The sequence below is a fragment of the Oncorhynchus mykiss genome, chromosome 2, assembly GCF_013265735.2.
Source record: "Oncorhynchus mykiss isolate Arlee chromosome 2, USDA_OmykA_1.1, whole genome shotgun sequence".
In the NCBI taxonomy this organism is placed as follows: Eukaryota; Metazoa; Chordata; class Actinopteri; order Salmoniformes; family Salmonidae; genus Oncorhynchus; species Oncorhynchus mykiss.
Window position 1 is genome coordinate 54,866,045 of NC_048566.1, and position 15,092 is coordinate 54,881,136.

At 38.7% G+C, this 15,092-nt stretch overlaps 1 protein-coding gene across 3 annotated transcripts in view; it reads left to right on the forward strand.

Annotated features, from left to right (window-relative positions):
* The window catches only part of spg11 (SPG11 vesicle trafficking associated, spatacsin), a 91,969-nt gene that overhangs the window by 13,233 nt on the left and 63,644 nt on the right, over positions 1-15,092 (forward strand). For all 3 annotated transcript variants that reach the window (XM_021565598.2, XM_021565615.2, XM_021565607.2), the window contains exons 11-14: positions 9-185; positions 2,677-2,748; positions 2,990-3,117; positions 3,458-3,633. In XM_021565598.2, coding sequence (XP_021421273.2) covers positions 9-185; positions 2,677-2,748; positions 2,990-3,117; positions 3,458-3,633 — 553 coding nt within the window. The remainder of the gene's footprint in view (positions 1-8; positions 186-2,676; positions 2,749-2,989; positions 3,118-3,457; positions 3,634-15,092) is intronic.

Below are 15,092 nucleotides of genomic sequence, written 5' to 3' on the forward strand. Positions count from 1 at the left end.
GCGTCAAGGAGGTGGTCGAGCGGGCAGTGCTGACCAAGCAGATTCCCCGGGCCCAGGCCTACCTGAGGAGCCAGAACAGGCCAGATCAGCGGCTGGAGGAGTTGAGGAGTACGGGGCTGCGTCTGGCCTTCAACTGCCTGACACACAAAGACCTGGAGCAGGCCACTGCACTGCTCAGGAACATGGTGAGACTATGGCTATGTTCGGTTTGTTTTCACTAATCCATTCTGGAAGGATTCTGTATGGAGGAATGGTCTAAGATCCCTCCGGATGCGTTCTCCAACTCCATAAAACCTTTTAGAAAAAGGCTCATTGTCGTTATCCTCACAAGGTGAGGTATCGAAGGGTATTGAAAACTGGGGTGTCAATAATGTTGTCTTCTACCTTTTTGAGAAAAAAAAAATATTACTTGTTTAACAAAATCTCTTTCTCTGAGCAATTGTATTAGTATAAAATAATTGAATTTCCCCCCAAAATGTAGCATACAATATAATAGACCAGTATTAGAATTTATTTTATACAGTCATTTTTTTTTTCAGACCCCACTGTTGGTTGCCCTTAGTTGTTCAAAGTTGGTAGAATCTTATTCTTATTATGCCAAAAGGGCTTCCACCAAGTATTACCTCTGGGGTAATCTTTATATTCGTAGTTAGACAATGATTAACAATATAATATAAAACTAAATAAACAATATAGCAGCGAGCAGCAATGAACGGTGTTCAGAGGATGATAGAAAGGACACAAGATCAGTTGAATAGCGAAGCAAGCACTCTATCATGTAGAAACATGAAGGATCTTCCTTTATGTGCAATCATAAGTTTAAATACAACATGTGAAGTGAATCTGATGAACGGTTCATGAGGAGAAGATGATTGCAGATCATTTTTAGCATTAGCGTTACATATGCAGTAATTAGTTATTAGTAGTTTCCTTGTTTTTTTAGATATCAATACAAAATTCAGTGGGCTTCATCTTAGGGATGTCCATGATAGCGATGACAAGTTTCAAGTTGATAGGCCACCGTGGAGTGGATTTCCAGTGGTTTAAATTGACACGTAAAATCCAATTTGGATTTGTCAACTCAGCCATCTCTTAGCCAATCCCTTGGCTTTTCTCAAACTAAGTTAAGAGATATACCATGGACCTGTTACTTATCCTTCATGAGAATATGTTTTCCCAAGATGGAGGAGAATCTTTCCTGATAGACCTCATGAAATGTGGTCAGCATTAGAAAAGACACTTACATACAAAGTTTCAAGTCTCTAGGTCAAACAGGGTGGTGAATAGGAGGGTTTAAGTGAGATTGCTTATAACAGAGCCACCTATAGGCCAATCGTGCCATTCTTTTTCACCAAGTTATTCATAGCCTGTAGTTCTGTGTGCCAAATTAGAAAAAAAGGTACCAATCTATGCTTCAGTTATTTGACTATGTCAAAACTATTTATTTTTCATCTAAGAATAACAACAGCTTTGCTGTGAACCCCTAAAAAAAATCTCACAATTACCCTTGGACAAAATAACTCAGACATATTTAAGGGAGCTGATCTATAACATATTTAGACACAAGTTACAATGCAATGTCTACATGATCAAAAAAAAGTTGAACCCTTAGCTACAAAGAAAAATGGTCAACTTATATATGGCTAAAACCTAAGCTCAGAAATTATAACCAGACCAAAACACCTATGATCCAGAACCTTATGTCACCTGACAAGAAATCAAAGAACCTTGTTGAGAACTGGGATACTGCTTCTGGCAATTGAATTAGGTAGGTTCAATGCCATAAATAAAGAAGAGCGGCTATAAACTGGTTGTTTGTTTAGCAGCAAAACCGACGTGTGCACAGCTACGGGGTTGGCTTATATTGTTGGCAACATGTAAACTATATTTTTCGTTTCCAATGTTTATTGAAAAAATAAATACATTTGCACAATGAGCACTTGTTGTCTCTCAAATACATCGTTGCAGTTGTTGGAAAGCTAGCTAGCAATTATTTTACTATATTAGCATAGAGGTGACATCAGTCTAACACCTCAAACCAAGACATTATATCATCACTAGATAAAACGAGTACTGTACTAGCTCTAGGGTGCCAATAATTCTATCCATGCCATTTGTCTTTATTATTTTTTATAAAACTGTTGAACTTAAAATAAAATTGGTTCTGCAGTGTTGAAAATCCATTTTTTTTTAAATTTCACCTTGTTTTAGAATAAATGTGGGATTTCTTTGTTAATACAAGGGTGCCAATACATTTTGCCGCAACTGTATGTATGTATGTACTTGTGTGCATGTATAAGTATGATCAGTTTTCTTTGGATACAGCAAATACGGTGTCTTATAAGCCCATGTGGGCTGGGCATCATGAAGATGCATGACACTATAATATAATCAACCAATTCATCAATCATATAACATTACTTGACAGTGGTTACACTGCATGATTATTTTACATAACCCACAAGACGTAGACAGAGCTTTGCTATTCAATGTGCCCAGAGTCTGTGAAAACAGGGATGATGTTAGCATCTCACTCACACCCCATGACCCAGCAGGAATGTTGGTGTGTCCTCCATGACTAAATGGTAATTTCTCATGCAACTGAAACAGGAGTCTCCTTGTTTTTGTTGTTGTTTGTACTGTGGATAAAAAAACACCGGCATTCTCTGTTTTCAGGGTTTCAACGTAAAGAAGCAACTGCATAACATATGCCTCTACACAGATGACCGGGACCTAAGGGACTTTGTGGTAAGACCAGCATTTTGAGCAAATGCGACGATCGCATCGAACATTGACTTTCATTATTTGGATGATTTGACTGTTTTTAAAAACTCATTCCAGCCAGACAAGCGGGTACACTGCATTGAGTTGAAAAACATAGTCCTTATCAACATCTCTTTATGAACATTACCTTTTGAACTCATTACCTTTTGCCAGCCTCAGAGGCGATTTAAGATTTTGGGGGGGGGGTTTCAATTACTGTGTGCAGGTGGAGGAGTTGTCAAAGCAGAGCTATTTGTCTGATGAAGAGACACAGAGGGTGGAATTCATCAAACAGATTGAGGCTTTGTGTGCGGTGCCTGAGACGCGCTGCACAGACCCTGTGGGCAGACAACGGTACGAGATAAAACGGGACTATTCACTGCATTTGGTTTTTCAGTTTTATCTTCGTGTGCTTTTCTCCTGTCAGGATTTCTGACACTGTATCCATCTGGGTCGTGTTCTTTAGTCACCAAACAGAAGAAAACACATGTGAAGGTGGTCCCTCCCTTTTTGTGTCCTTAATGAACATGGCCCTGAATGCCAGTAGTTGTTTTTCTCTGCTTACATGACATGACAAAATGTTAGCAGTAAACATTATTATTTATTTTTTTCCTCAATCATTTATCTTTAGTCTTGCTCTATGGCAATCACTTCCTGTTTTAGCAATACGGTACTGTATACTGCTTTTTCTCAGGGTTCCTCAGATGTCCCAGACAGACCCAGGGTCTAAGAGTCTGCTGGAGGAGCTGGTAGACCAGAGAGGCTCCCAGTCAGAACAGACACTGTGGAGCTCGCTGCGTCTGGACTGGGTCAGACATTGGGACCACAACACCCAGCGAGCCATCCTGCTGTCACGCCTACAAGACTCGGGTAGGACTCTCTTAACCCTGCGTTCACACCCTATATGAGTCATTGTAAGTACGAGATCCCGATTTGGAAAAACATTCAGCTTTCAAGTGGTAAATACAAGTTGGAAACTCGTATCAGGACCCCGACTTTCCCGTCATGCTGAACTCTGACTTCACCCACAACAGAAATTAATTTGATGACAGCATTTTCTGCACTAAATCCACTCCTATAATTAAACTCCTGTCAATTTGGTTATAGTCTATGTTCTATGAGAGGGTAAAACATTTATTTTCACCATGATTTAACTTCTAAGTGGTCTGCCTGTGCAATCATTAAATTGTGTTGTGCCACGTCAGAATTCCAAATGATCACATTTTCATAAAACTTAAAAAAAAAAAAAAAAAAAAATACCTGCACTCCCGATCGCCATGTCAGCTCTGCTTCTAGCTCCTAAGCAACTTTGCACAAGCATTTCACTTCACCCGCAATAACATCTGCTAAATATGTGTATGTGACCAATACAATTTGATTTGATTTGATTACATGGTGTGGGCATACTTGTCTAGAACACATACACTACCATTCAAAAGTTTTGGGTCACTTAGAAATGTCCTTGTTTTTGAAAGAAAAGTTGTTGTTTTTTCTCCATTTAAAATAACATCAAATTGATCAGAAATACAGTGTTGACATTGTTAATGGTGGAGGCAATGTCTCTGGGTGCTTTGGTGGTCAAGTGGGAGATTTGTACAGGGTAAAGGGATCTTAAAGGAAGACTATCACTCCATTTTGCAACGCCATGCCAGAACCTGTGGACGGCTCTTAATTGGAGCCAATTTCCTCCTACAACAGGAAAATGACCCAAAGCACAGCTCCAAACTATGCAAGAACTATTTAGGGAAGAAGCAGTCAGCTGGTATTCTGTCTATAATGGAGTGGCCAGGACAGTCACCGGATCTTAACCCTACTGAGTTGTTGTGGGAGCAGCTTTACCGTATGGTACGTAAGAAGTGCCCATCAAGCCAATCCAATTTGTGGGAGGGGTGAAATCTCTTCAGATTACCTCACCAAATTGACAACTAGAATGCCAAAGGTCTGCAAGGCTGTAATTGCTGGAGGATTGCTGCAAATGGATGATTCTTTGACGAAAGTTTGAAGGACACAATTATTATTTCAATTACAAATCATTCTTTATAAATTTGTCAGCGTCTCGACTATATTTCCTATTCATTCATTTCATGTATGTTTTCATGGAAAACAAGAACATTTCTAAGTGACCCCAAACTTTTGAACGGTAGTGGACATCCGTCTATATTTCGCCATGACAAAGTATATACAGTGCCTTGCGAAAGTATTCGGCCCCCTTGAACTTTGCGACCTTTTGCCACATTTCAGGCTTCAAACATAAAGATATAAAACTGTATTTTTTTGTGAAGAATCAACAACAAGTGGGACACAATCATGAAGTGGAACGACATTTATTGGATATTTCAAACTTTAACAAATCAAAAACTGAAAAATTGGGCGTGCAAAATTATTCAGCCCCCTTAAGTTAATACTTTGTAGCGCCACCTTTTGCTGCGATTACAGCTGTAAGTCGCTTGGGGTATGTCTCTATCAGTTTTGCACATCGAGAGACTGACATTTTTTCCCATTCCTCCTTGCAAAACAGCTCGAGCTCAGTGAGGTTGGATGGAGAGCATTTGTGAACAGCAGTTTTCAGTTCTTTCCACAGATTCTGGATTGGATTCAGGTCTGGACTTTGACTTGGCCATTCTAACACCTGGATATGTTTATTTTTGAACCATTCCATTGTAGATTTTGCTTTATGTTTTGGATCATTGTCTTGTTGGAAGACAAATCTCCGTCCCAGTCTCAGGTCTTTTGCAGACTCCATCAGGTTTTCTTCCAGAATGGTCCTGTATTTGGCTCCATCCATCTTCCCATCAATTTTAACCATCTTCCCTGTCCCTGCTTAAGAAAAGCAGGCCCAAACCATGATGCTGCCACCACCATGTTTGACAGTGGGGATGGTGTGTTCAGGGTAATGAGCTGTGTTGCTTTTACGCCAAACATAACATTTTGCATTGTTGCCAAAAAGTTCAATTTTGGTTTCATCTGACCAGAGCACCTTCTTCCACATGTTTGGTGTGTCTCCCAGGTGGCTTGTGGCAAACTTTAAACGACACTTTTTATGGATATAAGAAATGGCTTTCTTCTTGCCACTCTTCCATAAAGGCCAGATTTGTGCAATATACGACTGATTGTTGTCCTATGGACAGAGTCTCCCACCTCAGCTGTAGATCTCTGCAGTTCATCCAGAGTGATCATGGGCCTCTTGGCTGCATCTCTGATCAGTCTTCTCCTTGTATGAGCTGAAAGTTTAGAGGGACGGCCAGGTCTTGGTAGATTTGCAGTGGTCTGATACTCCTTCCATTTCAATATTATCGCTTGCACAGTGCTCCTTGGGATGTTTAAAGCTTGGGAAATCTTTTTGTATCCAAATCCGGCTTTAAACTTCTTCACAACAGTATCTCGGACCTGCCTGGTGTGTTCCTTGTTCTTCATGATGCTCTCTGCGCTTTTAACGGACCTCTGAGACTATCACAGTGCAGGTGCATTTATACGGAGACTTGATTACACACAGGTGGATTGTATTTATCATCATTAGTCATTTAGGTCAACATTGGATCATTCAGAGATCCTCACTGAACTTCTGGAGAGAGTTTGCTGCACTGAAAGTAAAGGGGCTGAATAATTTTGCACGCCCAATTTTTCAGTTTTTGAATTGTTAAAAAAGTTTGAAAATCCAATAAATGTCGTTCCACTTCATGATTGTGTCCCACTTGTTGTTGATTCTTCACAAAAAAATACAGTTTTATATCTTTATGTTTGAAGCCTGAAATGTGGCAAAAGGTCGCAAAGTTCAAGGGGGCCGAATACTTTCGCAAGGCACTGTATTTCGCTGAGATGTGCTCAATCTAAACAGTGGACCAAATTATTCAACTCCATTTTTTTCCTTCAACTACCATCACGCAACACAAATGTATCCTGTGTGTGTGTTTGTGTGTGTGTGTGTTTGTGTGTGTGTGTGTGTGTGGTCGAACTGTGCCTGCGGGGCTGTTGCATTGCCACATCAACATCAGACTCTACAGAGCCACACGACCAGCAGTTTGAACATTGTAGATTGAACATTGTAGATTGAAGATTGTAACCTCCTAAATTGATAGTGCAGGTTGTTTTGGAGATTTTACAGTTAGCTACCTACTTCACATGCTGATGTTGACTTTGGTATTATCAGAGACACCTTATAGGCTTGGGGGGTCTTGAGGCTGTGTGAGAGCGATAAGATTTGACAGAATATTACAGATTTCCCCACACACACAGTAATGGTTGTACATTTTGGGCAAATCTGATGACAACCCGAATGTGTTCAGAGCATTTTGAGCCCAAACTGACATCTTTCCAAGAAGTAGATTAGGATAAAAACAACTTTGTTTGAGGCCTGTGCTCGTTTTCAAAGTGCCTGAAGCTGTTGTCTCTGCCTGCTGGTTGCTATATATGCGAGAGAGCATGCTCACATGAGAGAGGCAATGCGCACTTACAAAGACCAGAAGAGTGGCAATTTTTTTCAGTAGAGATCTTATATGCTTTGTTCTACGAGCTAATCTTCATCAGATAACATCACTTTTTTTTAAGCATTTATGTACAGTAATCAACACAAGCAGATAAAGGCTTCATAATTCATAAAGGTAATGTTAACTGTTAACAAAACGTTATAAGATCTTCTAAGCCCGTGTTAACCTCATGCATTATTTTCGCCATATATGCCAAAACATTCTTTCCCCATTAATATCCCCAATTGGAATGGCCAACAAACCAGAGGTAGAAAATGTTAACATTTTTTTTTTTTTTTAGGATGAGCTCTATTATAAAAAGTATTGTTCTCCCATATTAGTATTATTTAACCCTGTAAATCATAGGAATTTGTGGTTTTGGGTGTATTATTCCTTGAAGGACAACAGCAAAACGTTATTTATCCCATAATGTAATAGCTGTACTTTTAATTTATGGTTTACGTAGCTAGTTAGCAAGTGAATGGTCCCAAGTTGTTGTTCCGAGTTGACAAGTCGTTCCTCTGATAGGTTGTGAATGCGGCATAAGTTCTGTTTGTGCTAGGGCTGTCACTTTTTTCCCCCCAAACATTGATGTTAAAAAAAAATTGATGTGCAATATTGTCCAAAAATCCATATTGACATGCACTGTCTGCTACCAGATGTTTAATACAAATCTATCACTTCTCATTGGAGTATACTGTCATTTAACCAGCATTTTTTTGCTTTGTATGGAAAGCCATCAACAGTTTGAGTCTAACATTCGGTGTTGTCTCCCTCATAAATTACCATGCTACCGCAAATTGAGCAACATAATAGCAGAGTGTGCAACATGACAGTGGAGCACCTGTCAATTGAAACAGCGGGAAACAACTGAAAGCAACTATATCAGACCTAATCATAAGTATTCACCTTGGTTTTCTTCACATTTTATTGTGTTACAAAGTGTGATTAAAATTGATAGAATTACTCTGTATTGTCAAAGTGGAAGAAAAATTCTATATATTTTTTAAAGATTAATGTTATACCTTGATTAGATAAGTAGGTGGTTTGAAATCTTCTTAGGTGGTTAGAAATCAGATACAAATCTGATTCCTGGCCTTGCGATTTGTCTGAACAGTCAAATCGGATTTATTTGCCCTCAGGTGGTTTTTAGACGGTTATTTGACATATCTTGTTGCTTGCTAGTTACTCTGTAGGGTGTTTACCCATAAGAGTATTATTTAATTCAGTGTTTATAAAGAAATATTCAATCTATATTTTAATATTTTTTATTTCACCTTTATTTAACCAGGTAGGCTAGTTGAGAACAAGTTCTAATTTACAACTGCGACCTGGCCAAGATAAAGAAAAGCAGTGCGACACAAACAACAACACAGATTACACATGGAATAAACAAACATGCAGTCAATAATACTGTAGAAAAAGTCTATATACAGTGTGTGCAAATGAGGTACGATAAGGGAATAAATAGGCCATGGTGGCAAAGTAATTACAATATAGCAATTAAACACTGGAATGGTAGATGTGCAGAAGATGAATGTGCAAGGTGAGATACTGGGGTGCAAAGGAGCAAGATAAATACAGTATGGGGATGAGGTAGTTGGATGGGCTATTTACAGATGGGCTATGTACAGGTGCAGTGATCTGTGAGCTGCTCTGACAGCTGGTGCTTAAAGCTAGTGAGGGAAATATGAGTATCCAGCTTCAGTGATTTTTGCAGTTCGTTCCAGTCATTGGCAGCAGAGAACTGGAAGGATAGGCGGCCAAAGGAAGAATGGGCTTTGGGGGTGACCAGTGACATATACCTGCTGGAGCGCGTGCTACAGGTGGGTGCTGCTATGGTGACCAGTGAGCTGAGATAAGGCGGGGCCTTACCTAGCAGAGACTTGTAGATGACCTGGAGCCAGTGGGTTTGGTGACGAGTATGAAACGAGGGCCAGCCAACAAGAGCGTACAGGTCACAGTGGTGGGTAGTATATGGGGCTTTGGTGACAAAACGGATGGCACTGTGATAGACTGCATCCAATTTGTTGAGTAGAGTGTTGGAGGCTATTTTGTAAATGATATCGCCGAAGTCAAGGATCTGTAGGATGGTCAGTCCTTTATCTGGGAATCTCAGACGATACGAAAGAGAGGTTGTTTTAGGGGTTGCAACAATTTCGGCAGATAATTTTAGAAAGAGAAGGTCCAGATTGTCTAGGCCGGCTGATTTGTAGGAGTCCAGATTTTGCAGCTCTTTCAGAACATCATAGAGAATTGCAACAAAAAAAAACAATGGCGCATACCCTATGTCTCTTCACAAGTTACAGACTATCTACTTAGAATTTAACATGATTAGAGTAAATAGAATGTCATTGTAGCCATGCTCAAAAAGTGGCCACTGCTCAATAGAACACTTTTACTGCTCCGCCGGTGCTAACTTCAAATCTCAACTGACAGTCTAGCTAGTGGCTGCAGGTTCCTGTGTGATAACATGGGGTTTTTCTAAATGACATCTGTGGAATACAAAGCTAAATTCGGTCTTTATATTTAGAAATGTACAAAGCTAAAAGACCGAATTTCAATATTTACCCTCCCCGAAGACAATATGTTCCAATTTTCATGGGGTATTTCTGAGTCTTACCATTTTAAATCAGCATAGAAACGGACTCTCTTAAAACCTGTTATGGCTGCATCCCTTTGTTCTCAATTTCCGCCTGAAGACATACCCAAATCTAACTGCCTGTAGCTCAGCCCCAGAGGCAAGGATATGCATATTCTTGGTATCATTTGAATGGAAACATTCTGAAGTTTGTGGAAATGTTAATTGAATGTAGGAGAATATAACACAGTAGATCTGGTGGAAGAAAAGAGAAAGAAAGAGCATACGTTTTCTGTTTGTTATTGTTGTAGTATCATCTTTCACATGTACTAGAATAGCCACACAGTCAGATAGGATGCTGGAGATAATTTTGATGGATAACACAAGAGGGCAACTGTAGGTGTGCAAAGTTTCAGACTGATAACTTCAGGAATGGGTGAGCTACATGACATTTAGCATGAAGTCACCCAGGTGTCCCACACAAGTTGCCCAAATGTACCCAAGTGGCCGAAGTGGTGAAATGACCTATAACTATATACAGCAGTGCAAATAACTATATACAACATATCAAAAAGCAATTCTAACACACACACACACAAAAAATGTTAAAAATATTAGAAAATAAATATTTAAAAAAAACAGTACACCCCTTGGAAGTCCTCGTCACAATGTTTTGCTGTCTGTGCCATGTCCCATAGCAGTCTCTTTCTGATGTAAAGCAGAGGCAAACTGAACAAGTGGTGCATTTCATGTGACACAGAACACAACGACGCCTCCATGCTGTGCCCTTTTGGCCCTGAGGCACAGTCATGCCTGCAGTAATGAACTGTGGCATATGAACACTGGGGGCACAGGTAGAGCGGGCAGCTTGGCACCGGGGGCTCCCAGTCGGAGTCGCTATCACTGTGAAAGAAAACATAAAACAAATATTTGTATTGTATGAGCCTTTTATCATCACATAAAATAAACAGATATGTATTGTATAGAGCAGAGGGAACAGTCACTAAGGTGAAGTGCTGTTCCATTCAACTCCGGCCATTGTTGTTTGTGTGTGTGTGTGTGTGTGTATGTATATATATATATATATATATATATATATATATATATATATATATATATATATATATATATATATATATATATATATATATATATATATATATATATATATATATATATATATATATACAAACCAACCAACACACACACACACACACTCAAACAAACAAACACATTTCATTGCAAAAAAAAAAAACTTTTTAATTTTATATATAATATGTGTATATATATATATTTATATTTCATAAAACGGCATTAACACTTACCCGTCCAGAAGTACGTCCTGTCCTTGCAAAAACAGCTCTTCAGTTAGTTTGAATCATAACACTCCAAGATTCCTCAAACAAAAAATCTGTCTCACTTTCACTTTTTCACTTTCACTTTAGACTTTGACTTTGCTTTACCTGATTTATTCGCCATATCTTCAATGAAATCGTTGAAACTACAACTTTCTGAAATACAGCTGCGCGTAAAAAGCCTTACAGCAACTCCTCTGATCGTCAAGGCGAGAATGGAGTTCCCTGCGCGTGCGATTACAAACAAGGAATTGTGGTCCAACCCAAAACCATTACATACTGGCGTTTACCTCAGCTCATTGGCTATCTATCCAGCTAGATTTCAAGAAGATCAGTGGTCATTGGGCAGAAATATAGTCAATCATTGAAGCTTCGCTAAAATTATTGGTGCGTAAGGTAGTCATTGCTCATTGTCTTCAAATCAGCTCACTTCGGTCAATACTCCCCACAAAAAAAACAATGACGTTTGGCTGTGTTGCAAACATCCAGAGGAATGCACTGAAACCAACCATGACTAGATAAACGATTGTTTACGGGGTGTAATCACGTCGAATGCTCCGTAAATTGATAGAGATGGAATTCACGGCACAAACGGTTTACAAAATGTTTCGATTTAGGCTATAAAAATTGATTTTATCAAAGAAAACGGCACTTCATTTGATCACTGGCACCCTCAGGAAGAGAAATAAGAGCAAGATATCAGAATGTAAGTCATAATTTTACCTTCAGATGTGAATGTGTAAAAACTGTAATGGCGAAAAAATGTTCTGTTGTTGATTGCTCTTCTCAAACAAAAGCATGGGATTTGTAATAGCTATTTTAAACATAGTTTGATTACCAAGATTCTAATATTTTGAAGGGTGTAAGACACTTGCATTTTCAAGAATGTTTAATGTTACGAAGTTGTATTTTTAGTTGTCACTCTGAAATTTCCCCTGATGTTGATCCCTGTACGGGGATCACAGCCATAACAGGTTTTAACGTTGATTGAGCGGGGTTAGATGAATAGAAAGCCATAGTGCATTTGGATCTGACAAGGGTATCAAGTTGATTTTGCCGAAAATGCCAATGCCGAAAAATGGAAGAGATTATACCAAGAGCTGGGCGGTTTAAACCAAAATATAAATGCAACATGGAACATTTTCAAAGATTTTGCTGAGTTACAGTTCATATAAGGAAATCAGTCAATTGAAATGAATTCATTAGGCCCTAATCTATGGATTTCACTTGACTGGGAATACAGATATGCATCTGTTGGTCACAAAATTTAGGGGCGTGGATCAGAAAACCAGTCAGTATCTGGTGTGACCACCATTTGCCTCATACAGCGTGACACATCTCCCTCACATTGAATTTCATCTTGTTAGTCTGTATGTACCACTCATACATTTCTACCCTGTTAGGCTAAATTATAGAGAAATTAGCCAAATTTCAAAATGTTGAAATATGTTTGATAGAGAAGTAAAAATCATGTTCAGGTGTTCACCATTATGCTAGCTCAATCTTGCTCACTCAGAGCTATGGCTAATATCGGAACAACGTTTCCCCCAGCTAGGTTCCACCTTGTTAGGATTATGTGCTGGTTGGAAAATGCACCTAAAAAAATGTAAGTGCCTGAGCTTGACCAATACATTTTTCTGACAGTAAAACAGTCCTTTTTCTGATAGAATAGCTAAATGGATTTCAAAAGTTATGTGGCCCAAAAGGCACCGTATTGTAGAAATGAATCGACTGGGAAATGTATAACTTAAAATACATTGGATTAGTTAGACAATTTTTGAGTTGATAGCAAGCAAGCTAAAGTTATTAGCTGACTGGCTTTGGACTGAACATTGCTAGCAAGTTATGCTAGCTGACGTTAGTTGCTACTTACTAGCGACAAGATCATATATCCAGTCATTCTCGTTGTCTCAGTGTGTGTCCCTCAATGTCATTCCGCTTGAATGTCTTCGGGTCTGCATTTTTAAAGGTCAAGTCCAAAATGGAGGACATTAACAATCCCCCCCCCCATTTGTGCCCATAGTGCAGAATAATTACTTAAAAAGCTGGACCGCTCCAGATCTGAATGGCAAGAGTGTCTGTAAGCTTTTCTTCCAGCCCAGCACATAACTGATTACAAATCTTACCCAATTGCCATGATTTGTTAAGTTGATTATTTAAGTCCGGTGTTAAAGCTGGGCTGGGACAAAACCCTTCACACACTCTTGCTCTTCAAGACTTTCTGCAATGACTGAAACAGACCAAAGCAGGAGAACAGTTGTTCCAGGTTGAAACAGCTTACCTAGTTAAGAGGTGATAAGACTCAGACCCATTGGTTCTGGAATAGAAAAGGTTCAATTAAGGTTTGCAATTTGGCGTCAATAACGTGACAGTAATTCTAACTAAAAAAACAAATGTGTGAATATCAATTAATGTAAACCGCACCATAGCAGGTTGGACTAAATAAGGTTACATAAACATGCCTACTACTAATAAGCATCTGCTGTCCAGAGGGTAACAGCAAACAGATCAATGTTTTCCCCCTAGTAAAGTTGGCACACTGTTGACTTTTCTTGCATTACTCATCTCATGTGTATTTACTGTATTCAATACTATTCTATGGTATCTTAGTCACTTAATGTTTACATATCTGTCATTACTCATCTCATATGTATATAGTGTTTTCTATACTATTCTGCGGTATCTCATTCACTTGATAATGTTTACATATCTTGCATTACTCATCGCATATGTAAATACTGTATTCTATACTATTCTACGGTATCTTAGTCAATTAATGTTTACATATCTTGAGTTACTCATTGCATATGTATATACTGTATTCTATACAGACTCTCTGACATCGCTTGTCCATATGTATTTAGTCTTAATTCATTCCTACAGTACTTAGAGTTGTGTGTATTGGGTATATGTTGTGTAATGTGTTAGATAATACTGCTCTGTCTGAGCTAGAAGCACAAGCAAATTAGATTTGATTTGAGAAAGGATGCTAATCAGTCCATCTCTGAAACCTCTCAAAAAGCTAGACCAAAATAATACAGCTAGCTGCTAGGGTTGCTACAAGGCAGGTAGTACTTGAAGTACTCCCCTACAGACACAAACAAACATTATCAAGAACGCTTAGCCTCACCATCTAGGTTAGCTAGCTAGTTAACTAGCAAGCTAGACAGTTAGTTTATAAAAGCCAAAGTAAGCTAATGTAGCCATCTAGCCAGCCTAATGTTGCTTACAAGCTAGCAATCATCAGCTAGCTCGCTAGATAACGGGTATTGTGTAAACTTGAAAACTTGCCCAAGACAGTTCACATAATTGTTCATTAAAAATGGAGCCAGTGTATTTATTACAAAATGTTGCTAAAATTAGATAGTTAATCTTGAGATTTTTACCTTTGCCTCGATTTGGCATTCTTGTCTCTGAGTTGAAACACGGCGCTGCACTTTCCAGAATGGCCACCTAATTAGTAGGAATAAAGAACTTTGCCCACCAGAGCTGCACACATTTACAAGCACAGACTTTTGTTCCAACTGTGCAAACCCCACGATTTACAACTACAAATAATTTTGGCACAGGTTAATCTCTAAATTAGTTACAAAACTCTGAGCGCGCAGATTCAACATCAGCAAATGTAATTTTGATTCACAGAAAAAGATTAATCAGTCGCAATTTTAGTAAATTAGTTTCATTCATCCTCAACACATTTCAAGTTACACGTTTGCAAGTGTTGTATTTATTCACACAAAGTTACGTGCTTGCGAGTGTTTTTGCATTTATTCTCAAAAGAAGTTACATGTTTGCTAATATTTTTTGCAACTACAAAACTGATTATACAGGTGCAACTCACATGTGACTCCCCATCCTCGATTGGGTCTTATATAGAATTTTTTTTTATTGTATTTTTATATTGGACAAAAGTAGAGACTGGTATATGGT